At 27.6% G+C, this 26,183-nt stretch overlaps 12 protein-coding genes across 12 annotated transcripts; 7 read left to right on the forward strand and 5 right to left on the reverse strand. All coding sequences in view use genetic code 12, as the record gives it.

Moving 5' to 3' along the window:
- Positions 1-190: 190 nt before the first annotated feature.
- KGF54_004954 (mitochondrial 37S ribosomal protein bS1m) lies at positions 191-1,261 on the forward strand (the record flags this gene model as incomplete). The annotated part of the gene is made up of 1 exon (XM_051765708.1): positions 191-1,261. The coding sequence occupies one exon, from the start codon at positions 191-193 to the stop codon at positions 1,259-1,261; it is 1,071 nt and encodes a 356-aa protein (XP_051618995.1).
- Positions 1,262-1,409: 148 nt separating this feature from the next.
- KGF54_004955 (SWC3) lies at positions 1,410-4,259 on the reverse strand (the record flags this gene model as incomplete). Its single annotated transcript, XM_051765709.1, has 1 exon — positions 1,410-4,259. The coding sequence occupies one exon, from the start codon at positions 4,257-4,259 to the stop codon at positions 1,410-1,412; it is 2,850 nt and encodes a 949-aa protein (XP_051618996.1).
- A 235-nt stretch (positions 4,260-4,494) lies between these two features.
- On the reverse strand, positions 4,495-6,999 carry KIC1 (putative serine/threonine protein kinase; the record flags this gene model as incomplete). The annotated part of the gene is made up of 1 exon (XM_051765710.1): positions 4,495-6,999. One exon carries the CDS (start codon positions 6,997-6,999, stop codon positions 4,495-4,497), a length of 2,505 nt encoding a protein of 834 aa, XP_051618997.1.
- Positions 7,000-7,316: 317 nt separating this feature from the next.
- Positions 7,317-8,687, reverse strand: MDM10 (Mdm10p; the record flags this gene model as incomplete). Its single annotated transcript, XM_051765711.1, has 1 exon — positions 7,317-8,687. The coding sequence occupies one exon, from the start codon at positions 8,685-8,687 to the stop codon at positions 7,317-7,319; it is 1,371 nt and encodes a 456-aa protein (XP_051618998.1).
- A 238-nt stretch (positions 8,688-8,925) lies between these two features.
- On the forward strand, positions 8,926-9,606 carry HIS3 (imidazoleglycerol-phosphate dehydratase; the record flags this gene model as incomplete). Its single annotated transcript, XM_051765712.1, has 1 exon — positions 8,926-9,606. One exon carries the CDS (start codon positions 8,926-8,928, stop codon positions 9,604-9,606), a length of 681 nt encoding a protein of 226 aa, XP_051618999.1.
- A 210-nt stretch (positions 9,607-9,816) lies between these two features.
- Positions 9,817-11,163, forward strand: KGF54_004959 (uncharacterized protein; the record flags this gene model as incomplete). The annotated part of the gene is made up of 1 exon (XM_051765713.1): positions 9,817-11,163. One exon carries the CDS (start codon positions 9,817-9,819, stop codon positions 11,161-11,163), a length of 1,347 nt encoding a protein of 448 aa, XP_051619000.1.
- A 1,305-nt stretch (positions 11,164-12,468) lies between these two features.
- Positions 12,469-13,758, forward strand: KGF54_004960 (uncharacterized protein; the record flags this gene model as incomplete). Its single annotated transcript, XM_051765715.1, has 1 exon — positions 12,469-13,758. One exon carries the CDS (start codon positions 12,469-12,471, stop codon positions 13,756-13,758), a length of 1,290 nt encoding a protein of 429 aa, XP_051619001.1.
- A 342-nt stretch (positions 13,759-14,100) lies between these two features.
- Positions 14,101-14,793, forward strand: KGF54_004961 (uncharacterized protein; the record flags this gene model as incomplete). Its single annotated transcript, XM_051765716.1, has 1 exon — positions 14,101-14,793. The coding sequence occupies one exon, from the start codon at positions 14,101-14,103 to the stop codon at positions 14,791-14,793; it is 693 nt and encodes a 230-aa protein (XP_051619002.1).
- Positions 14,794-14,992: 199 nt separating this feature from the next.
- KGF54_004962 (uncharacterized protein) lies at positions 14,993-15,397 on the forward strand (the record flags this gene model as incomplete). Its single annotated transcript, XM_051765717.1, has 1 exon — positions 14,993-15,397. One exon carries the CDS (start codon positions 14,993-14,995, stop codon positions 15,395-15,397), a length of 405 nt encoding a protein of 134 aa, XP_051619003.1.
- Positions 15,398-15,545: 148 nt separating this feature from the next.
- On the reverse strand, positions 15,546-17,087 carry KGF54_004963 (uncharacterized protein; the record flags this gene model as incomplete). The annotated part of the gene is made up of 2 exons (XM_051765718.1): positions 15,546-16,920; positions 17,041-17,087. 2 exons carry the CDS (start codon positions 17,085-17,087, stop codon positions 15,546-15,548), a joined length of 1,422 nt encoding a protein of 473 aa, XP_051619004.1.
- Positions 17,088-18,839: 1,752 nt separating this feature from the next.
- PZF1 (Pzf1p) lies at positions 18,840-20,387 on the forward strand (the record flags this gene model as incomplete). Its single annotated transcript, XM_051765719.1, has 1 exon — positions 18,840-20,387. One exon carries the CDS (start codon positions 18,840-18,842, stop codon positions 20,385-20,387), a length of 1,548 nt encoding a protein of 515 aa, XP_051619005.1.
- A 112-nt stretch (positions 20,388-20,499) lies between these two features.
- KGF54_004965 (uncharacterized protein) lies at positions 20,500-25,392 on the reverse strand (the record flags this gene model as incomplete). The annotated part of the gene is made up of 1 exon (XM_051765720.1): positions 20,500-25,392. One exon carries the CDS (start codon positions 25,390-25,392, stop codon positions 20,500-20,502), a length of 4,893 nt encoding a protein of 1,630 aa, XP_051619006.1.
- Positions 25,393-26,183: the final 791 nt, after the last annotated feature.

A 26,183-nucleotide genomic window follows, 5' to 3' on the forward strand; every position in this document is an offset into this window, starting at 1 on the left:
TTATAGATTTAATATAATAATGTTGACTTTAAGTAATTCATGTAGGAAAATCAATAAGTCAAGTCCACAAGATAAAAAATTGCAGCCAAAATTTGGTAGCCTTGGAAACTAAAATTTTTAGAACAAACTTTTTTTCATATCGAATTTGGTATGAAATAATTCTATTTATTGAATCAAAATACAATTATCAATGTCGGCTGCTAGTAGAGAGCTATTTGATTTGGTGAAGAATTCAAGACTTGCCCAAGTAGCAAAGCCACATCTGAAAAATATAAGAGGTTCATCCAACATACCAACACATCAAATCATATTTACACCATCATCAAGTGCATATAGATCAAATTATGGTTTAAAAACTGCCTTACCCTCAAAGATTGGGAAATCTCACATTTCATTCAATGATATAGATAATTCAAAGGGAATGCCTGATGTTGAAAAAAATTCAGGTCATCATTATACTCAATTAATTTTCAAAGAAATTGGAATACCATTAAAGAATCATTTCACTCAAACTAATCCTTTATTTCCTACAAGTTTAAATAAAAGTAATAAAACAATAAGAGAAGGTTCTTTAACTAACTTATTAAACTTGGACACAAGAATTAAAACCGAAGAAGTTTTGAAAATCTTATCTCAAAACACCAAGTTATATTCAAATTTTAAAAAATTTTTAGCAAAAAATTATCCTCAATATTTATTATCATCAAGTTCCTCAAATCAAATATCAATATCTTCAAACAATGAAATAATACCAATAATAAAAGAATTTTTAAGAAATTCACAACATATAATAAAAAAGGAAAATACAATTTTCAACAACACCAGAGAAAATATTGAAACTATTCAAGGTACTGGTGGGTTTTCATATAATCAAAAAGGAAGATTACAAAATACTCCAAATGGTGTAAAATACAATCATATAGTACCTGGTAGAATAGTAGGTACAAAAGAAGCAGCAATTGGAGGATTTATATCAAATGTTATAGATCGTTCAATAGCATTACAAACAAATTACGCAAGAAATTATCCAGGTAAACATCATAGACAATTTGTTGTCCCTTTTAAAATTAGTGAAGCAGAATTAAGTGAAGATGGATCAATAAGATTATTTTCAGAAGGTATTAAAAATGGTAACTGGTCAGAAACTGATGATAGATATTCTGGTTCAAATAGATCAAATTTTGCAAGTACTTCAGAAAGAAATAAAGCTGATGATGAAAGTTTGGAAAGTTTACTTAATTTAATTTTACCATCAAGATAATTTAGTGGTGTCATTAAAAAAGGTCATTAAATTATAGTTTTGTATATACATGTAAAATTAATAATACATAATTCATCTTTGTGAAATCACAATCAAATTTCAGATTGTAGAAACAAATTCATAAATTTTACCAAAAGCAAGTCTCCAATTACGTACCAACTTGCTCCGTAATAACCTTCTCTGGAGAAATTTCACTGACTGGTGCAACCTTCTCCTCTGATTTTACCTTTTCTGATACTGCTTGATCTGGTACTACCATTTCTGGAACAACCGTTTCTGTAACTAATTTTTCTACTTTTTCCACTTTTTTCTTAGGATACTTTTTAGGTTTCTCTTTAACAGTAGGTATACCAGTAGATTTTTTTTCTTCTTGATTTAATTCTTGTCTTATATTTTCTGCTAATTCTTCATCTAATCTACCATCAACTTGATACCATAATTGATAGGGTGTTAATCTAGTGCCTGTTTTCAAAATATGTTCCATTTTAGCTTGAACTTTTTCAATTGATTCAAATGAGTTGACAATAATTGGTACAAATTTGTTTGGTATTCCATGAATTGTAAATGACATGCTTGAATAAATATATGTTGGTTCTTCAGGTGGTTGTAGAATCTTTGGAGCTGTTGGTTTTCTAGGTACTGGTCCTCTTCTTTTCTTTTTGCCTCTTCTTGGTGGTGGAGCTCTTCTTTTTGCTGGTATAGTGGAAGCTGGTTCTTCTTTGACCTCAGTTTCTTCCTTCATTTCAGAATCTTCTTCCTTGACTTCAATTTCTTCTTCTTTAACATCTATATCCATACCTGATTCTGTTGGTGTTTGTTCTTTCGATTCCTGGGTTTCTAACTCTTGCGAGGTACTTCCATTAATTCCGCTTTCTTTCTGACTAATTTCATCTTCAGGTTTGGTTTCTACTTTAACTTCAGCATTTTCGGATTGATTCTTTTTTTGCTCTTCAGCTTCTTCTTCCTTTATCTTCCTGTTTTTTTCCTCTTCTTGCTCCTTCAATTTATCATTATACTCTTTTAATGCAACTTCATAAGCATCGATTTCACTTTGATTGTGTACCCAAAGAAAACTTACCAATATATCTTTATTATCAGAAATATCACCATTTTCAGCATTAAGTAAAGTAGTTGGATCTAAAATTTCACATATTGCATATTTAGGAAATTGAAATCTTACGTTGGTATTTTCCAAGAACTCAAATAATATTGTTGCATTTGTTAAATATTTTTCTTGAAATGCAGTTAATTTTTGATCTTTTGGAATTTCTTGAAGTCTTTGTTTTTTGGTTTTGTAAGGTTTTGGTTCGGTTGACAGACTTTTTAAAGGGTTTTGATAATTTATGGGGTCTAGGTTTATATTAAGGTCTTTCTGCATTTGAAGTTTGGCTTGTTCTTGAAGTTGGTCTTGTGTTTGATATTGACTGGTGATACCATTGGGTTCATTATCTTTGATTTGATCTTGATAGCTCTTGGTTCGGTCCTGTAGATTTTGTTCTTGTTGGTTTGGAGATTGTGAATTTTGTTGTTGTTGTATTTGTTTTTCTTGATCTTGAATTTTCTCAGGTTTTTCTTGTTTTGATAATGTCAATTCTTCTTTGACTTGTTCTTTATTTTGAATTGGTGGTTTTTCTACTTGTTGTTTCTGCTCTAGATGTTTTGAGTCTGATTGGTTTGATATTGATTGATCTACTTTATTTCCGTCCTGTTTAACTTCATCATCTTTAACTTGCGCACTAGTGGTGGTTTGAGCTAACTTTGTACTCTCTGCTTTAATGTTGGTACTAGCTCCATTTTTAATTGTTGTTTCTTGTTCCTCCTCGTTTATTTTGCCATTTACTTGTGATGGACCTTCTCCAAATTCTCCACGTTCCAATTGTCTTTTAACTGCATTAACCTCATTTCTAGTTTCTAATTCAACTTCCTTATTAATTGAGTCAACGATTTTTTTTACAACTTTGTCACTATGAGGTGGAGGTTTCATTTCTTTTGCCTTTTTAATATATTTTTGGAAAATCATGATTTGATGAGAATTGCCTTGTCCATGTGCAACTAATGTCATTAAAGTATTAAATTCTATATTTTTTATACCAATGAAATTTAAATTTGCAATCATTTTTTGATTTTCTGGACTTTGCATATCTGTGGGACTTGGCGATGGTGTTGTATTTTGAGTTTTAGGAGTTGGTTGAGAAACTTTTTTAGGTTTTTGTTCAGGTTTTGGAATACTCGATTTAGTTTCTGTCTCTTTCTTTTTTGGTGGTGCTTCTTTTTTGATTGTGTTTTTTGTTCCATTGATATTCGTTATTGGTGGTGGTTGACTTTCTAGTTTAATTTTTTCATCAAGTTTGGCCCTTTCAACTTTTAACAATTCTTGTTTTTCTAATTCTTTTTGCTTTTTCCGTTCTTCCCTTTCCTTCATTTCTAATTCTCTTTGAGCTTTTCTTTCAAGTTTCTCTTTTTCTTTTTGAAGTTTTTTCTCTATCTTTTCTTGTTTTATTCGAATCTTGTCATCCTTTGTATCACTTCTTTCATCTTTTGCAATAAATATTCTAATTTCGAAAAAATGTACTCCAATAGATAGTCCACAATCTATTAATTTAATCATTACATCTCTTGCACTTACGTCATTACTCAATATACTTGGTCTATTGGCATATATATCATCTCTCATTAAATGTTCAGGTATTGGCTTATCTTGATCAATTAATTTTTTGATATAACTTGATTGTTTTACCCAATATAATTGAAACATGGGACATATTTTTAAATAATTTGACCTTGATTTCATTAATGACAAGTAAAGTACTCCAGTATCTTTAATCGTTAATGGTTGATTTAGTGATGATTTTTGTGATATTGATGAAAATGAAACAGGAAATGAATGAATTGTTTCAAAAGGACGAACTATTTGTTGACTTTGTTCTTGAATTTCTTGTTCTTTTTCAATCTCATTTCTTTTTGAGGTCGTTAGCCTTCTTCGTATCCTTGGTGGCATATTATAATTGATCAAACATGTAAACTCTATTAATTTGTGTATAGATCAAGAAGAAAAAAGTTGGTTGTTTTTGATAAATTAATTATAAATACTTTTTTCTATAATATACGCGAGAAATATATAAGGAACTAAAAGATATTATATCATTAAAATCATTCATTAAAACTATAATTTATATATAATTTATATATACTGTGTTTGTAAAAAAAGGCATAAAGTGATTGTGTCTATCTATTTATAAATTTTCTTCTAATGCATCTAACCCATGATTAAATAATTTTATAATTGTATCTAATTCATTAACTAATTTTGATTTGTTTGTTGTGGAATCTATGAAGAAATCATTTTTAATAGTTGGAATAATGGGAAAATTTATTGATGGTTGAATCGTTGTATTTAATCCATTTTGTTGTTGTGAAGCTTGAGATGAATGATTTATTGTTGTATTACTTTTATTCAAATTAGGATGTTGGTTTGATAAATTAGATGATGATAAATTGTGTGGTATTGAATTTGAATGAACATGATTGATATTAGTATTTATACTTAAATTTGATGGAGCTTGTTGAGTTTTCTTTTGAGCCAGTATACTATTTTGATGAGGTCGACTTTGAGGATTTGGTGAGCTTTCTTTGATTGGTTTTTCATATTGTTGTTCTTCAACTTTTGTAGATGTAGATGATGCTGTTGAATTTGTTGGAAATTGAGGTGGTTCTTTCTCTGTTACTGGAGTCATTGATACATGCATATAAGCAGCTTGAGCTGGATTGATTCCAAATTGATTTACATTTTCATCCTCTTCATGATGATCGTTAGTTAGTGCTGATAATGAGTTGACTGTTGCTGATGGTGTTGGCATTTGAATGAATGCAGGTTTATTTCTTCTATTTTTGATATTTGATGGAGGATTGACAGGTAAAATAGGCATTGATTGTTGTTGTACTAATTGAGGTGGTGCTTGTATTGGGGGTTGAGGATTTGCAGCTGACGTTATTTTGGAATGTAAATCATTTCCTGCTTTAAAATTGATTGGTTGTAAAAGTGGATTATTATTTCCTTGACCTTGCAATGCTTTCATTTTGGATGGTGAACTAGTTTTGGAAGATATTCCTGGAACACCTAAACTTGTTGGAGGTTTTGGAGATGGACTTCTTGCTGAAGCATTTGATACATATGGTGGTGTATGAGGAGTAGGAATTGTAGTTGTTGTATTCACGGGTGTATTTTGTCCTAATGTATTTGATATAGTTTTTTTTCTAGGTCTGTTCTCTATTGGTGATGTATTTACAGAAGTATACCTTGTTTCTAAATTTCCTGATGCAGATTGGGTATGATAAAGTGTTGGTGGTTTATTAAGAACTGGATGACCATGATTTATTAGTGTTGAAGTAGATGGAAAATTTGACAATGCATCCATGTCTGGTATTTCAATTGTGGGTGATTCTGTACCATTTATGTCATTCATCATTGAAGGTGGAGCTAGAATTGGATGTTCATTTTTACTTTCTTCTGCTGGATCTTCAAATAACATTTGTAAAGATTTAGGTATATCAGCAATTGATTTTGTTTGTGTATTTAAAGTTGCACCACTACCACCACTGAAAGTTGTAGCTTTTAAAGTTGGTATAGTTGAGTAAGTGTTTTCACCATTTTGAGTTTCATAATTTTTACTATACTCAATATTGTTTATATCAATATCATTCTCCATCATGTACTCCCTAGACTCTAACGAGTCAAAATCCCATTTAACTTGTAATTGATCATCATTATTATTATTAATTTCAACCCCATAATCATTATAGCTAGGTAATTTATTTTGTACAATTTCATCAACAGTATCTTCTCTTTCATTTTCTAAATTTATAAATACTGAATCTCTTGAAGAATTTCTATCTCTCCATAATAAATATCTTGATATAACTTCTTTCAATATATGAGTTGGATATGTTTTATAAATTTTCATTAATTTACACCTAAACAAATCATCAGCTGACGGTCTTTCTTCTGGATTTTCATCTAAACATAATGCAATACATTCTTTTAATGCTGGTGAATATTGACTACCTTCTAATCTAGGAGGGGTTGCTTTTGAAATTAATTGCATTGCCCAAGACGCATCTTTATCACAATATGGTGGATTTCCCGTGGCAATTTCATATATTGTTATCCCTAATGACCAAATATCTGCTTTACTATTATATGTTTCTCCAGTTTTTATAACTTCTGGTGCCATCCAATATGGAGTTCCTGCCATTGTAGTTCTTTTAGTTGCATTTGCTGATATTTTCGCTGCAACACCAAAATCACATAATTGAACATTACCTTCTTTTGAAATCAAAACATTTGCTGCTTTTAAATCTCTATGAATTACTCCTAATTTATGAACAGCACTTAATGTTAATAATAATTCTCTTACAATTATGGCAATATATTTTTCTTCCATTACACCAGGTTTCAATAAAGTTCTTAATGATCCACCTGCACAATAATCCATAACAATCCATAATTTTGTATCGTTTAATATCGAACCATAATAATGAGTTATATTTGGAACATTTTTCAATTCAGTTAAAAATTGTATTTCTTGTTGAACATCTAATATTTCTTCTTCTTCTGTATCTAAATTTAAAACTTTTATTGCATATACTTGTTTTGTCTGTTTATGATACGCTTTATAAACCACTCCAAATTTACCTCTTCCAATAACTTCTGTTCTTTTATATTGTGAAATGGAACTCATTAAAATGATCCTGTAAGTTTATGTATTCACCTAGTTGATCATAAATGGTTCTTTTAATTATTAGCTTGTTGAGTAAAATTTAATTGATTGATTTACAATAAATGATTGGCAATGACTAAGCCTATTGTTTAAATGAAACAAATCTCAAACAATATATTTTGTTTTTTTTTTTTGTTTTGCAATTTTTTTGGTCTACATAGGAGAACAAAATAATTCCACAAGTTAAGAGCTCATTTGTGTTTTTGAAGGTTCTACATGACAATTGGCAATTGTTAGTCTATTCGTTATTCATTAAATATTGTGAATCTATAATAGTATCAAAAAGCATATGCAAAATTAATACCCAATTTATTAAATTCTGGAACATTAGTTATAGGATTTATAGATATTCTAGTACCAGTACTTACTAAAAATTCTTTAATTCTACCTTCCCATAATAATTTCAAATTTTTGTCTTTAAGTGATGTTGAAACTTTTATAACACTTGAAAAATCACTTTCATTAACTAGATTTTGAAATGCTGCTGATACTGGTTTTCCATTGTTTCCATTGGCTGTTGTAGGTTTTAGTGACGTTGGATTTGAGTATTCTGTTTGATATTTCTCTTCCACAATGGTATTGCCAGTTCCTCTATTTTTGAAAGTTTTGGTTTTGATTTTAGTGGGTTGTTTATCATACTTACTAGATAGTATTACACTATCATCATTTACAAAAGGTTGTTGTTGTTGATGTAATTGATGTGGTTGTAATGGTAGTGGTGATTTTCTTTTGGAATAGCTGTATATTTCAAATCCTAGTGATAAATTACTTGCATATGAAAAAAAGTTGAAATCATATTTGGAACAGAACGTTGAGGCAACTGATGTTTTGACAGTATATGTGGAAGACACATGACCTAATATGGGATTTATAGCTAATGTCATAGTTAGAGGTTTCCCAGTTGAAGTTGATCTAGTTGAATATCTTAATGCTGTTGATAATCCAGGACTCATGGTTCTTGCTGCATACCATATTTCTGTCCCTACTGATATTACTGAATTATCAAATTTTGGTATAAGGTTTGGGTTTATATTTTTGGCAATTGTATTTCCTAAATTATAAAGAAATCTAACTCCTATTAAGGATTCATTTGTTGAATATATAATTTCTCTTGAATATTTGACGTGATTATTTTGTAAATATATAATCATTGTCCCGTTTTTTTCGAGGTAAGGATGATTTACACATTTTATCAATAATTGAGTATTTTCACTTAATCTTTTTATAATCATAGCTTCTAATGCTGAACCTGGAAAATACATTCTTCCATATAATAACAGATGTTTATTATTTATTAGTGGTTGTTTTAATTTCTGTTGTTGTCTTCTCAATACCATCATTGGTTCAATTATTCTAAATCCGGCTATAGCATCTTGTAAGGAAATCTCTTTCGAACCCATAGTATTAGTTAACGGGTTCAGTGAATATAAATAAGCTAATGAACCATTTATTTGATGAAAATTCGACAACGTAAAACTTGAAGCAGAATAATCCGAAGTTTTTGATGAAGTATCAATTTTTAATCCATTTGGAATAGGGAAATCTAATATAGCTTGAGAAGTTGCATTTATATTTGAAAAAATGTTATCTTCATTCCAATTTGTAGATTTATAAAAACATTTTTGAAGATATTCCATATAAGTATACATTCCTTTATGACCTTGCGTCTTAATTGAAAATTCAGGAAAGTGAATGAGGAATATTTAATGCAATTGGTATATTATTATTTTTGGTTAATAAGTTAATAAATTGTAAATCTAATCTTTGTTTTGATTTTAAATTTCTTATTTTGTACTAATTGAAAAATCAAAATTTAATTTATTTTGCATTCGTTTCATATTTGAGTCACTTCTTGTCTTTTCAATTCATACATCACAATCAACCAAAATGACATCAAATGGAGATATAGCAAGAGCAGCATTTATAAAAAGAGATACAAATGAAACTAAAATTCAAATAGCTATAAGTCTAGATGGTGGACCAGTAAATATTCCAAATTCAATACTACCTAAATCAGATCATATAGAAGATCATGCAATTCAAGCAACAGGAGGTCAACAAATAAATATTCAAACAGGTATTGGATTTTTAGATCATATGTTACATGCATTAGCTAAACATTCAGGTTGGTCATTAAAAATTGAATGTATAGGAGATTTACATATTGATGATCATCATACAAGTGAAGATGTTGGTATTGCATTAGGTTTAGCTTTTAAAAATGCACTTGGGCAAATCAAGGGAGTCAAAAGATTTGGTCATGGTTTTGCACCGTTAGATGAAGCATTAAGTAGAGCAGTTGTTGATTTATCAAATAGACCATTTGCAGTTGTTGAATTAGGTTTGAAAAGAGAAAAAATTGGTGATTTATCTTGTGAAATGATCCCTCATGTATTGGAAAGTTTTGCTACATCTGCTGGTATAACAATGCATGTGGACTGTTTAAGAGGATTTAATGATCATCATCGTGCCGAAAGTGCTTTTAAAGCTTTAGCTATTGCTATTAAGGAAGCTATTTCCAAAACTGGTAAAAATGATGTTCCAAGTACCAAAGGTGTTTTATCTTAAAGAGTTATCAACTTGTCGCTAATTAAATTTAGATAGTATATTTATCCACGTATTTATGTAATTAATTATTTATTTATTGACTTAGAACTTGTTTGTAAAAGTTATGTATCATCATCTCTCACAAAATTTGTTGCAAAAAAACTAATACAATTTTACAACCACTCATAAAAATTAAGGTCATAATTCTACACAACATTAAAACATTACAAGATGTCATTACTAAACTGTCGATATCTAATACAGAGGCGACAGTTCTCAATACAAACATCAAGACTATTTAAAACCAGGGATATAAGACCAATTTTCAAACCACATTATTCAAATCCAAAAAACAATAATCAATCATTTCAAAAAAATTTACCATTAACAGAAAAACCACAAAAGCCATGGGAAGTTGAAAATATAAGTAAAGATAGATTTTTTAAAAGAAAATATGGTAAAATGTCAGATGAAAGAAGATCAGGTTTACAAGAAAAAGTTGCAAGACAAAGACGTTATAGAGAAATGAAAAAGGAACATGAAAAACAAAAATTTGAAAAAGAAAATCCAGAATATAGAAGATCTAGAGTAGAAATAGATTATGATGGACAAAGTGCTAAAGAAATAATGGAAGAAGATGGAGGTAGTAAAAGGGCTTTTGGTGGTGGTAATGGAATTGGTGGAGCTTTTTTTGAATTTGTTTATGGAACTCATCCTATTAAATCTGTATTACAAGCAAGAAAAAGACCAATCTTGGGATTATATACTTTCAATTCAGATGATAATGATTTAATTAAAAAAGCAGAAAAAGAATATGGAATAAAGACTCAAAATGTTAGAGACAAAAATGCATTAAATATTTTAACCAAAAATGGAGTTCATAATGGGTTAGTATTGAAAACAAAACCTTTAGACATACCGTATATTACTGAGGTAGGTCATTCTGAAGATAGTAAATATAAACTTACAATTGAAGATGATGATGGAATAGATACAAACATTGAAAAATCAGTAATTAGAACTAACTTAAAAGAAAAAGAAGAATTATATCCATTAGCGTTATATTTAGATGAAATAACAGATCCTCAAAATATGGGATCAATAATAAGAACAGCATTTTTTTATGGAGTTGATTTTATAGTAATACCAGATCATACAAGTGCAAAATTAGGACCAGTTGCAAATAAAGCATCATCAGGTGCATTAGATTTAATTGATATTTATCAAACTGATCAAAGTTTAAAATTTATAGATTCTGTAAAAAATAATGGTTGGAATATTATATCAACAAGTTCAAAACCTGATAATTTGAATTTAGAAGAATTAAAAGATAAAAATTATAAAATTGAAATGAATTTAAAAGATAAATTTATTGAATTAAATGATTTAAAAACTATAATAAATAAAACTCCAATAATGTTAGTTATAGGAAGTGAAGGTAAAGGAGTTAGAACTAATATGAAAATAAGAAGTGATTATTTAGTTGGTATTCCAAAATATAGAAATGATAATGATGAAATTGTTGATTCATTAAATGTTGGTGTTGCAACTGGTGTAATTATTCAAAATTGTTTATAGACTTAAAATTGATGAGAAGAAGACTTGTATATAGAAGTTAATGAATGAAATGACGACAACAAAATTCAAGTTTTCCTAATACAAATATGTCTAAAACCAAACTGATATTCAAATAATCATCTCATATAAATTATTATCCAACGTAATAAATAACTTCATTTTTATACATGTAGAGGAAATCAAAAGTAAAAATTTTTGTATATTGGTTGCAAAATTCAAGTAAAAAATACAAGAAATTTGAACTATCTGCAGTACATCTTAACACACATACTTTTAATAATACATCTCAACATACATATCTAAAAAGCAGATATAATTTTTCCAAGTAAAATTTCATATGCTTTACTTTTATCATAATTTATGTATTAATAATAATGATTAATAATAATTATTATTATTAAGGGATCACAAATCCTTAAGATTATTCTATTATATTTTCAAATTATAAATTGTAGAAAACTAAAAGAGTTTTAAGAAAAAGTCAATTCGATTTGCTTATATTCGATTGATTGAATGAACTAATAAGTAAATCTATTCAGTTAAAGTACTTCTAATATCAATACCGTGGTTTTATCGTTTTATCATTTTAAAATTAAAGACCAAAAAGTTTAAAAATAATTAAACGTATTCTATTTTTGTATTCATTTGTTTATTAATAATAATTATTTTTTTTTTTTGGGTAAAAATGGAAATTTGAATTTTTCATTTTACTTTATTTCTGTTGGTGAATTAAAAACAATTTTTAATATTCATTTACTTTTCTAAGAATATCAATCAAATTACAAATCATTTCCTATTGAATCACAATAATTATTCATCATCTAATATTGATTTATTCTTCCTACTTTATTTTATTTCATTGATAATATTAATAAATAATAAATATTCCCTTTTTTCTTTTTGTCTCTCGTATAAAATATTTAATACGTCTAGTATTTTTTTTTTCCTTCCCCCCCTCCCCTCAAAATTATTTTATTTTGCATTTGATATTTTTTATTTTGTTACTATTATTATTAATTTATTTATTAATTATTATTATTATTAATTATTAATATTATCATAAATTAATTTTCAGTTTACAACCAAATTTCAATAACCAATTAACCAACCAATTAACTTTTACACAACGTTTTCAATTCTTTCATTCAATCTTTAAAGTATCCAAATAATTACCAATTTGAATTATCAATAAATTATATATATATATATATTAATTACAAATCTCAATCGTTTTCAAATTCTACATTTTTATCACTTTCATATTTTCAAATCAATTTTCCCAATTAAATTTTCACAAATTTTACAATGGTTGGTACTCATTTAGTTATATTAGTTCATGGAGTATGGGGTAATTCATCACATTTATCATATCTTGAAAAAACCATAAATGAAGAAATTAAACCACTTAATGGTGAAAAATTACATGTTCATAAAACTGGTTCACATTCAGGTTATTTAACTTATGATGGTATAGATGTTAATGGTAAAAGAATAACAGATGAAATATTACAACAAACAAATGATTTAAATTTACAAGGGGATAAAGTTATAAAAATCTCAATAATTGGTTATTCATTAGGTGGATTAATTTCAAGATATGCAATTGGTATATTACAAAGTAAAAATTATTTTGAAAATATTGAACCTATAAATTTTGTTACATTTTGTACTCCTCATATTGGTGTATCAAATCCTCAAACTCATAATTTTTCAGTTAGATTATATAATAATATTGCACCTTATTTTTTAGCAATAACAGGTTCACAATTTTTTTTAAAAGATAAAGTTGGAGAATTTCATAAACCATTATTAGTATGGATGGCTGATCAAAATTCAAAATTTTATCAAGCACTTTCTAAATTTAAATATAAATCATTATATGCAAATGTTGTAAATGATAAAAGATGTTCATGGTTTACTTCTTCAATATCTTTTGATGATCCAGTTAATTCAATGTATAATAAATCACCTAAAAATATACAATGTGAATACATTAAAGGATATGAACCAAATTTAATAGATATACTGAAACCATTACATTTTATACAAAGGGATAATAAACAAATTGAAGACTATCCTATAACCACCAAATCATCAATTGTGAGATTTTTTTGGAAAACTATAAATTGGATAAAATTATTAAGTTCAATAGCAATATATACACCATTTTGGGCATTATCATTTTTAATATCATCAATAATACAAAGAATAAAATTAAGTTCAAGATTACGTAAATTTAATAATGATTCAAATAATAAATTAAATCATTTATATGAATATAATGAAGATACTTCATTATTAACTGATTTAAATAATAAATTAGAAGATGAACAAGAAACATTAGTCGAAGATATGTATAATGCAATGAATTTTAAAATTCGTTATTCCAAGATTTTCCCCAAAATAAAATTAGATTCAAATCAATTATTTATTGTTGAAAAATTAAATACTATAAAATGGAATAAATATCCTATAATTTTGAGACATACTGGTGCTACTCATGCTGCTGCTATTGTAAGACATGCTGATCCTAACTTTGATGAAGGTAAAGTTGTCGTTCGTCATTTTATTGAAAAAGTTTTTAAATTAGATTAGTGAAAAATAGTTGAGATTTTAGTTGAAAAATGGGTTATTATGGAATTGGGTTAATTGTATTAGGTGGGAAAAACTTTTAATACTACATTTAATTAGACTATGTTATTTGATATTCAAATGATTTAATTAACATATTATTGGTATAAAGTTTTTGCTCTGAAATGTAGGTTATTAATTGATAAGTATATTTTTTTGGTTGCAAAAGAGAGAATATTTTTATATTAAGAGGTAATATATTTTGGTTGTAAAATTATAATTTAATTACAACAATTTTTTTTTGATATACCAACTAACTCAATACAATTCATTATAAAATTCTTCAAAATTTAAGTTAAATTTATTATGTCAAATTTTAAAGATAATATGAGATCAATATTTGGTATTAAAAAGAAAGCAGAAACAAAACAAAACAATGCCGCTGATGCTAATAACAAAGTTATAATAGAATCAATCGATCAAATTGAAATAACTAAAACAAACACATTGAAAGAATTACAATTAACAAAACCCATCCCTACTACACCAATAAAAGTAACTGATTCTGCTCCAAATGGTTTCAAAAATCCAATGAAAACATTAACTCCAAGTGAATCATTTTCAAAAAGTATATTATTAATGAAAGATAATCAAAATAAAAATGTTTTAAATAATAGTTCTAATAAAACTGAAGAATCAAATTCAATTTTGAACTCAGAAAATTTACCATTCCAATTATCTGACAATTTAAAAACAAATAAATATGAATATTATTCAGCTCATCCAATTTATGATTACTTATCATTCACCGATTCAACCTTAGTTAAACCATGTAAATGGATATTAGAAATTCCAAAAATTTTTAAAACTTTCGTAATGATTTATTTTAAAGTTTCAGAAACTGAAAAATATATTTTAGATTTTGCAAATGAAATGTTAGAATTAATTGATTATTTCCAAATTTTGGGGGTTGAAGAATCAGAATCAAACTCAGATAAAAAATCAATTGATTTTAGAAGTGGTGGGAGGCGAAGCTATATTAATGCATTTCAAAGATGAAGCTTTAAATTTACTGTTTATGAAATTAAATTCTTTTATTTTTGGTATTAGATTAATTGTATGTTTACCAAAAAATAAAATACATCATAAAACTTGTAAAATCAAATATAGAACAAATAAAATTAAAAATGATTTAATTAATGGGTTTGATAATGATAGATTAATAGTTTCAACTTTTGAAAATTTTGAAATTCAAAAAATGTTGAAAGAATTTAATTCTCAAATTATTCCATACAATAAGCAATTTAAATTACCCCCTAAACCAGTCACAAAATATCCAAGATCTTATATAACAATATATGGATTATCAAGTTTAATTCCAAAACATGTATTAATTGAAATTTTCGGAAAATTAAGTCATTTAATTTCTTATGATTTTGCACCTATTGGTATTAATACAAAATATCATGTTATAAAATTACAATATTCAAGATTTATTATGGATGAACCAAGTTTAATTAATGTTATATATATTATTTTCAAAAAATGGAAAATTAAAATTAAAGTTACTATACCTTTATCAAATAATCAATCAAGATCAGAAACTGACAAAAGTATAAAACAAAAACATGATAAAAAATTCAATAAGAAGAAAAAAAGCTAAATCACTACTTAAATAATCTAATAAAAAATTAACTAATACAAATTTTATTATATATAAACAAAAAAAAAAAAACTAAATTTAATTTACACTAATCTTTTAACTACATATCTTCAATTGAATAAATATAACAACTTACCAAACTTTTTTCTTAAACTAATTCAACATAATTTGCTGGAAATATACCAGTTTGACCATTATTTGAACCAGTCCACCAATCATCAACAGTTTCAGTTCTTTTCATAATATTTATAACATCTCCTTTTTTAAAAGGTAAATCACCACTTTGTTCACCTTTAAAAGTATATAAAGCAATAGCTTGATTAGAATTTGATTTTTGTGAATTTCCAAAATTTGGTTTTGTTGAATTTAAAGGTCTTGATGGTCCATTATTATATGAACCATTTTTTTGGGGTGATAATCTTGTATTACCTAATCTTGCATTTAATCTATCAACATCACTATTACCTCTTGATCTTGTCTTTGTACCACCATTTCCATTATATCCTGAATCATATATATCATCTTCCCATGATGATTGAGTTTGTGATCTTGCTGCTGAAAATCCAGCACTTGTTGACGATGTTGTGTTCCCACTTCTTGATGATCCTCCAATTCTTCTATCTCTATCTCTTTCTTTTTCTCTTTCTTTTTCCCTTTCTCTTTCATTTCTTCTTCTTCTATTATAACCATCATCATAATCATCTTCATCTGAATAATAATCATCATCTGAATAATCATCAGAATGTCTTCTTCTTCTATTTCCATGTGTTCCTCTTCTTCCACCACTTCCAAAAGCACCACCTCCACCAGCAGCTGAACCACGTCTACCACTATATTGAGAAGTTGAATCTGAAAAATCATCAGGAATATCATCATAATAATCATCATCATAATAATCATAATCTTCTTCATATCTATTATTAAATACTCTTGAATTTAAAACTCTCATTAATGAATCACATGCTGGAGGTGCATCAACTTGTCCTGCTAAAATATTTCTTGCTTTACATTGTTGTCCATAAAATTTTCGATTTGCTTCTCTTCTTTCTATTATGGCTGAACCTTCTAAAGATATACCAGCATATAAACCTTTTGTTTTTGAATATGCAAATACTGCAGAAACAGAACCAATTGTAGCAGTACCAGCTGCTTCAGCACTTCTACCTAATGGACCAGCAGCAACAGATACATTAGTACCTAAAGTAACTGATCCCATTTGTGCAAATGTATCAACAGCAGCTTTTGTATTTAAAACAAATACAAAATCAGTCAATTCAGCACCAATCATCCCTCCCATTCCTGCACCAGCTGTAATAATTGCAGAAGGTGCTGACCAACCACCATCTGGTAATCTTGCAACTATTACTCCAGAACCTGCTCTACCTGAAAATAAAAATCCAGCTTTTAAAACAGTAATAACAGCTAAACCTTTTGCATTTTTTAAAATTCTTGGAGGTATTACTTGATCTGGTCCTGCTACTTGATTTGGTTTAATAAATGCTGATAATACTTTTGCTGCTTTTCTAAAAAAGATTGATGTTAGTATGCCAGTTCCGTTTCATAATGATTTGATGCAACTTTCGAAATAATGGTATACATTAAAAAGATAAATTTATTAAACCATTGAATTAAGTTATACATACTTTGATTCACTCCTTAAACTTCTAGGAATTGGATTATTAATACCCATTATATATAATTATTATTCTTTTCTTTAATTAAGAAAGTATTTAATATATTTATTTATAACTTGATCTATTGATTTAAGTTATTGATTGAATAATATCAATTCAATTGAATTCCAATACTATATATTGTATTGTATTAAATTTAATTCCTCTTTTAGTACAATTAATATACCACACACTGGATTCTTAAATTGAATTATTTAAATTGAACGAGATTTTCTTAAAGTTTAAATTATTTTAAATTTTGTGTTACCAATCACCAGTAATAAATAATAATAAATTTACTATCGGAAATTAAGTACTTTTGTAAGAATAAAAACTAATTGCAATAAAGATGAAATAATTAATTAAAATTATAACAATTCGAAAAAGAAGAAAAAAATTTTCATCAAATATTTGTAATATTTAAATTCATTGATGAAATGTTGTTCAAAATTATTAAATTAAAATGATGATACTTTAAAATTGTTATAAGCTTTTTTTTTTTTTTCATGTTATTTTAGAGTGAAGAGAAAAAAAAAGTCCGCAAAATTCTAAATATTTAAATTCAAAAAAGAATTCTTATAATTAACTTAAATCTTTTGTCATAATTAACTTAAGAATATTTACTTTTTAGATATTTTAATTGATCAAATCTATTTTTATTTTCAGTATGACATATCCTTCTAAATTTCAAATATAAACCCGGCTTTATTTATTCACAAATTCAAAAAAGTATCATTTTGTTTAAATTTAGTAACCGAGAAATGATAAGGAAACTTCACTCATATGTTTCAAGTTTTTAATTAAAGAAGGAGGATTAAATCTACTAAAAATACATTTAGTCTTGGCAAGAGTGTAGTCATTAAATTAAAAAACCACTAGGAATAGGCTATACATCATGAAATGGCTCTTTAATATTTTTAAATGACAAAGGTTTTGAAACTAAAAAGAAATTAAATTTTTAGTTGCAAATATTTAAAAAATTTCAAATTTAACTCCGATTTGAAACATCTCATTCGAGCGGATCCATACGGTTGAAACAGCTTCTTTATACTAGATGATTAATTTTCTATTAGATAATGAAATATATTAACTAGAAACATCTTAGATTAAGTAAAAACTGTAGTATAATCAACTTTTTCATCTTCATCAAAAACTTGTAACGTATTAAAATTTACTAGATATTGCCATCAATAAGAATTTAGTCTCCTTCGCCACTTTTTAATTTACCCCTTAAGTCTAACACATTGAATTTTGAAATTTTCTTAGAGTTCAATCAAATATGTTTGTAGTACAGTGTATAAATATAGTGTCTCACCTCAAAATGATGATAAACTTCTTTTCAAAGGTTAAGACTCAAATATTCAGAAAGGTTGGCAATTGCTTTTGAGTTTGAGGTACATTGTCTCAAAAACTTGAGCCTTATAACTTAATAGAATAATAGCATAATACATTTTATATATTGAGTGTTTCGATAGTCAAAAAACTTTAATAGCCTTTTACTCCAAATATTAAAGTTTCGTTCATCAAAGAAATTCCACTGATTTCTTTGTACTTTGTGAAGATCCTTTTGATAAATTTATTTGTGAAAAATTTGGTAGCAAAAGTACAATTTACACAAACGAGAAAAAAAAAAAAAAAAAAAAAATTTAATCGTTAGCTGAATAATTAATGTGAAACATACATAAATTATTTTTATATAGTCTATATAATATATATCATTTGAATAAATACATAGTCAACTACTACTATAAAATTTTTGGAAATAATACATGAAGGAAGGAGAAGAGGAAGATACACGATCTATAAGCTCACAAATATCGAATTTATCGACAAATTCTACTACGACATTAAATTCAACTACATCAAAAGCATCATCATCATCATCATCTCGTCCTAAAAGATATTTATGTACATATGAAAATTGTGACAAAGCATATAATAGACCATCTTTATTAGATCAACATTTAAGATCACATACAGGAGAAAGACCATATCCATGTTCATATCCAGAATGTACCAAGTCATTTTTAAGAAAATCTCATTTAGATGCACATTTAATTTCTCATTCAAGAGATAAACCATTCCATTGTTCAATATGTGGTAAGGGAGTAAATACATCACAACATCTAAAAAGACATGAAATAACTCATACAAAATCTTTCAAATGTACTCATGAAGGATGTGAAGAATCTTTTTATAAACATCAATCTTTAAGACATCATATCCAATCAGTTCATGAACAAAGTTTAACTTGTTCAATATGTAATAAAGTATTTGCAAGACCTTCAAAATTATCAGCCCACAAATTAAAATTCCACGGAGAAAGTCCAGCATATCAATGCGATTCAACTGGATGTTTTAAAAATTTTAAAACTTGGTCAGCCTTACAATTCCATTTAAAACAAGAACATCCTAAATTAAAATGTTTAGTATGTGGAAAGGGATGCGTTGGTAAAAAGGGGTTGAAATCACATATGTTAACTCATGATGATGCGATTAAGATTTGGAAATGTAATTATTGTGATTTAGGGAAATTTAATGAAAAAGAAAAATTAATTGATCATTATAATGAATTTCATGATGGGAATATACCTTTGGATTTGTTGAATAATAAAATCACTGATGAAACTATTAGTGACGAATTGATGGTTGAAGCTAGTAATATTACTGAATCTACTTCAACTGAAAAACCATCAACGAAAACTACTACAACTACAATTAAAAGCTTAAGTACAATTTTATCAACAGAAGAAGAATCATCAGATAATTTCTTCAACAATGACGTAAGATCAGATACAGCCCAAGCTTTAAAATCAACAAACTCAATGAATTCAACATTATCTACATCAATAAATGAATCATCAAATATTTCAACAACAAGTTCAAGACCTAAAACCATACCAATAGATTCAAATAATATAATCAATATAATTTCAAAAAAATTAACAAAACAAATTAAATGTCCAAAATTGAAATGTGATAGAATTTTCGAACGACAACATGATTTGAGACGTCATTTAAAATGGCATGATGAGAATTTGAAAAGGATTGAAAATTTCTTAAGTGGGTTGGAACAAGAAGAACAAAATAATGATGAAAAGCAAGATTTGAAGAAAAGGAAATTAAATGAAGTGCTTGATACTGATGATGATTTTAATGAAGATAAAAGGATTAAAATAAATGATGCTAATGATGCTAATGAGATTAATGATTACGAACCTACTAATTATGATAATGATTTTAATGATTATGATGACGATGATGCAGATTTTGATGCAATTTTAGATAGAGAAATGAGTACAGAAGTAAACTATTGACTGGGTAAAATTGTATAACTTTATTTACAAATAAATACTTTTGTTTATTCATTAACTATTAACTATTAACTAATAATGTAATATAAAGTTATAAAATACATTCGTTAAATCTTTAATATTTTTGTTTTTTATCATAAGATCTACCACCTTGACCACCATCTGCTCTTCTTTTATTAATTTGATTTTGTGATTCAGGTGTCATATTTCTTGGTTGTGGTTTTCTATTATCATATGTTGGAGCTCTATAATTTGATCTTGTGTCATTTTGTCCACCATTTGAGTTATGATTATTATTACCATAACCTTGTCTGTGATTTTGTTGATGTTGAGGTCTGTTATCATATCCTTGTTGTGAATATTGTTGTTGGTATTGTGGTCTATTATTATTATTGTTATTATCATATCTGTTATTTCTGTTGTCATATGGACGATTTTGATCATTTCTATAACCTCTTCTTCCGAAATTTGCTGGTTGTGATGAAGTCACTGGAGGTGGTGGAGGTGGTGGAATTGAATCATTATTATTTGATCTAGTATTACTGATATTATTATGAAAACCTCTTGAATCATATCTTACAGCAGTTTCATCTTCATCAAATACTCTTCCTTGTGGAGGTAGTGGAACTCTTTTTGTTACTGATGGGGATTGTTGAGATTCTTTATCTGCAGCTGCCATTTTCCTCAAGACTTCTTCTTGTGTTAACAATGATTTTCTTCTTTTATTTGGGTTTATATCTGATTGACTAGTGGTTCTATTAAGTACATTTTGTTGAGAAGGCGAAGGATCTTTTCTAAAACTTGGTCTTCTACTTGTTGGTGTTTTATCTTTTTCATTTTCAAAGACATTTCCCTCAATACTTCCAGTTCTACTTTTAGTAGGTTCTTTTTTCTCTTCTAGTTGATCTTTTTCGTGGGATCTATCTGGTTGCTGGTCGTCATATGGTGAGTTTTTGGCATTATTTTGGTCATCATCATCTAAAATTTCCATCTCAACATCTTTTGGTTCCGTTGATGAAGATTTATGATAGTCTGATTTTAATTGAGACAATCTTTCTTTAATTTGCAGTGATTTTGTTGAACTAGATTCATTATCACCTACATCTTCAGCACTTTGTAATCTTTCATTTTCAATATCTCCATCTTTTGATTTCTCAGTAGAATCTTCTACTTGTTTTCCTTTCTCAGTCGATTGGTAAGCATCATATTTACCAGTACCTGATGATAATTGACCTCTATGATTGGGTCTACCTCTTGAAGTTTTTGATTCATCATAATTTATAGCTGATGCTGCTTTTCTTTTCCTTAATTCTTCTTCTTCTTTAGCTACTTTCTCTTTATTTAATTCTTCTTTCCTTTTCTCTTCTTCTTCCTTAGCTTTTTTCTCCAATTCTTCTTTTTCTTTTTTCAATTTTTCTCTTTCATCTAATATCTTTTGTTTTTCTTCATCACTCATTGGTATGAAATCCCAAATTGGTATCCATTGTTTTGATTTGGATTTGATATGACCAAGTAATGCACCTGAAGCTAATTTAATATCTTCTCTTTCATCATTTTCATAAACCTTTTCCATTAAAGTTATTAATTTGACACAATGATCTTCAACAACCGGATAAATACCTAATAGGTTTTTCAAAAACACAATTGCATTACTTCTTGAAATATATTCATCAACTCCTAAACTTTTATCAATTTGTTCCAATATGCTTGTATGGAATTTGAATATCCAATTTTTGAAATCATCAACATCACCTAAATCTAACTCCCTTATACTTTCTTCATTATTTATATCTTGTAAATGTTTCAAAATGTCTGCGAAAAAGTAACCAATATTTTCAGCTTCTGATGGTGTAGAGGAGAATAACGAATCGTATAATAATCCTGATGCCACTAGTGCATCCAACACATCAACTAACAGGTAATTCTCAACTTTCAACTCTTTCAACTTGAAAATAAATCGGGCAGCAAAGACTGCATCAAATGAAGAATGTATTGCTTTTGGCATTAAACAATATTGGACGAATTTCTCAATTTGACTTGTATTTTCAGTTGATGTGAACCAATCTGTAGATAATTCTAGTAATTTTTTATTTACTGATTCATTTAATTCCTTGTGATTTAATTTGTCAATTGGAATTTGTTGAATATATTTAGAATTTTCATTGATTTCATCGTCGTATTTATCAAGAGTTGCAATTGGAAAATCCACATCTCTTGCATTTAGTCTTATTGCATCTTTCAACCCTTTTGAACTGGATTCTAATTTGGCCATTTCTTCATCATATAAAGATTCCGAATAGTTGATATCGCTTAAACTTAAATACCAAAAAGCAGTAAACAAACTAGGTGAAAATTCTTCAGGACAAACTTTTTGAGCCTGACTTTTGATTACCTCAAAATTATCTTTTTTTGATCTCCATAAGTCAAATGCATATGAAATAGGAACTTTGTATATATTATGTAACTCATCAATTGGCATTAAATGAGAATCTTCACCTTTTCCGAAAAATGAAACTAACGTTGTGAATAATTTAATGACTGAGCTTATGTCGTCTGCACGGCTTGCTAAAACTTTTAAATGATATTCCTCATCTCCAAATACTAATTCATTATAAATTGAACAAAGAAGAACTATCAATTCATTTACAGCATCTAACTCAATGAAACACTTTAATAAATGATGACCAGAATCAAATCTTTTGTATCTTAAATCATCAATGGTTCTATAAACGATCTTTTGTAATGATGATCCACAATTGATAGCATCAATTTGTCTCAAAGTTAAATCTGAAGTTGCTTGAATCCCACCCATTGAAATAAACATTTCTTTTAAAACCAATAGACCAATTCTATCACCAGAATAAAACGATTTTAATAAATATGAAATAATTGTTTTAACATCAATCTTTTTAGGGTATGATTGACATATTTTACCAATGAAAGAAGCAAGTGATTGCAACCATTGACGTTCAACCATACCATTATCGTGTGTTGAACTTCTATCTGAACTTAATCTAATTAAAATTGCAATAGTTAAATTATCCCAATCATATTCATTAAAGTATTTAGCAGTTTCAACAACTAATGAAATCAAATTATCGTAACTCTCGATTTGTTGTAAAATAGTTAATAAACAAGGCAAAGGATTAGATGAACAAATTTTAGCTAACCTTCTCATCATTGGTTTGACATTTTCTTTTGACAATCTTTTTAATACATCTTTGGTGTTTTTTTCTGCAACACTATATGCAATTTTGATGTACGTGTTGTTCTTTCTAAGATTATTATATAATTCTCCATAAACACTAAATCTATCTTCAAGTGGGTATTGTGCTAATATTGAGTAAGCTTCATCAATTGCAAATGAATTATGATCTAATAAAGGCATGACAGGGAAAATAAAATTTCTGAAATAATGAAAGATCTCTTCCAGATATTCTTCGTTCTTTTGAAATGAACGAACTACAACACATAATTTTATAAATGTAGTAACGTCCCTTGATAAATTGGTGCCAATAAACTTGAGAAATTCTTTCGATACTTTGAATAAAGACTTAAAGTCATCTACCTTTGGTAAACGATCTGCCCAATTATCCACAATATAGACAAACAGTTTTCCTGGATAGTCTTTTGACAAAAACCTAAAAGTACTAATTTGTTGTGGTGGTGTGTTATCAATAACAACATTATTTGCTGGACGAGAAAATGCAGTTCCTCTTGAAGCTTTAAATTTTGCAACATCTTCTCCTTTTAAATTTCTAACATTAACTTGCTCATATAAATCATTAATAATTGCATTAAAGACTTTACATAATAACTGTTTAATCTCATCATCAACTGTTGCAAGAAATGGATATTCCGAAAGTATATATATTGCTGGCCAATATAAACCATTTGTTAAACATAGCTTTAAAAATTGAAATTTTAAATTGAGGATTAATTTCTCTTCAAAAGTAAGTTTCGGCTCTCTTGAAAAAGTTTTAGCTTTTGGTTCTGTTTTAACTTCAGCTTCATCATCCGCTAGTGGGGCGGCCAACGCTAATGCGTTTGCACCTGCTTTTAGAACCTCCTCTTCCAATCTCTTATTATGTTCATTTTCAAGTTCTTTCATAGCATTATCATCTGGACGTAAATATTTGTATAAAGATCCAAAACTTATGAATCCTTCTCTAACTAAAATAGTCATAAATAATTTAGAATTCTCTGAAAGATCTTTCAATGGTGAAAAATCCAAAAGTTGTAAACCAATTACTTTAGATGCATTAATGTTTCCTCCATTTGATAATGTACTTAATGATGAATAATCACCTTCCATACTTGGCCACCATCGACTTTTTTTCAAGAATTGTATACCTGCTCTCCAATTCCGTACTACATTATTAGTGCAAATATCCAATACAATATTTAAACATCTATTAGGATCTAAACTATAATGTCCAATTAATGACTCTGTAACTTGTAATGCATAATCAATTTGAAATTCTGCATTATCGTTCGAAAGTATTTCATGTAATCCAATAACAAATTTAGAATAACCTTCAATTTCTTCAATTAATAAATTATATTTCTTTTGAGTATATATTTTATCTCTTAACTTTGAATTTAATGATTTGGACAAAGTTTGTCCTGGTACAATTCCTGCTTCTTTTAAAAAATCCGTACCTATGTATGAAGCTATTGTATCAAGTTTGATAACTTTTTCTGATTTATATAATGATATTAATAAGTTTTTCAAGTTTTCACTAACTGGGAATGAATTTAACACTTGACAAAAAATTCTTGCAAAATCATCATTTTTAACGGTTTCATTCAAGAAATCAATTAAATGTTCAATTTTTATTTTATCTTCTTCCAATGATAAAATTAATTCAGTATATAAAAATACAATTTCATCTTCTGTTTCAGAATTAGTTGAATCATATGAATCTAATGCTTCTAGTATATTTACATCTCCTGCTCCTCCTGAAAATTCTTCTAAAAACTCATCTGTGAAATATTTAAAGCTCATGAATAGACAAAATGAGCTTTATTGGTTGTATTCTTGTTTTGAATATTATGAGTTGTTTGCAATTGTGAAAATTAATCTAAAGTTTTAAGTTTGTTTTTTTCTTAAACCTCACATTTTTTACATTTCTCGATCAACATTTATATTTCCAGATTTAAAACAAATTAAAATTATGTTATTTCAAGTAGATCAACAAGACAACTGAAGACTGAAGTTTCGAGTCCATTTTACATAAGCACAGCATTAATAAGCACATTTCATCAGAAGTAGTTTAGAAACTAGATGGAAGGAACTGGTTCAAAAGGGAGCTCCTTCAAGTTTGCCTTAAATTTAATAACACGGAAGACTAGCGAGGTTACTCGTAAATAGGTCGTTTTTTTTCCAGCATAGCTTTAGGCTTTATACTAAACCAAGCAAAATTTTACGTAAAAATTCATCCCAGATAGTTTAGTGGCTAGAATTACCGTTTGTCGCATGGTAGACCAGGGTTCAATTCCCTGTCTGGGAGTTATGTAATTTTTCCAACTTTTTTGAAATTTTTTTTTTTGGTAGTTTGTTTAAAAAAAAAAAAAAAAATACTAAAATAGCTTTGATTTTTGATATCTTATATCCTTATAGTTTCAGCTAAGCTGATTTTGAGCGTTGTTAGGTCTAATTTTGGCTTGCACTTCGTTTCCATATTTTTATAAATTTTGATTTTTTTGCAGCAAAACGTAGGTTAAAAAAAATCTATAGGACTTCTATAATTTTTATACAGCAATGAATTTGGCTTTTTAACTAGAACAATTTCTTTT

Source organism: Candida jiufengensis (genome assembly GCF_024610255.1).
Source record: "Candida jiufengensis strain CBS 10846 chromosome Unknown scaffold1, whole genome shotgun sequence".
NCBI lineage: Eukaryota > Fungi > Ascomycota > Pichiomycetes > Serinales > Debaryomycetaceae > Lodderomyces > Lodderomyces jiufengensis.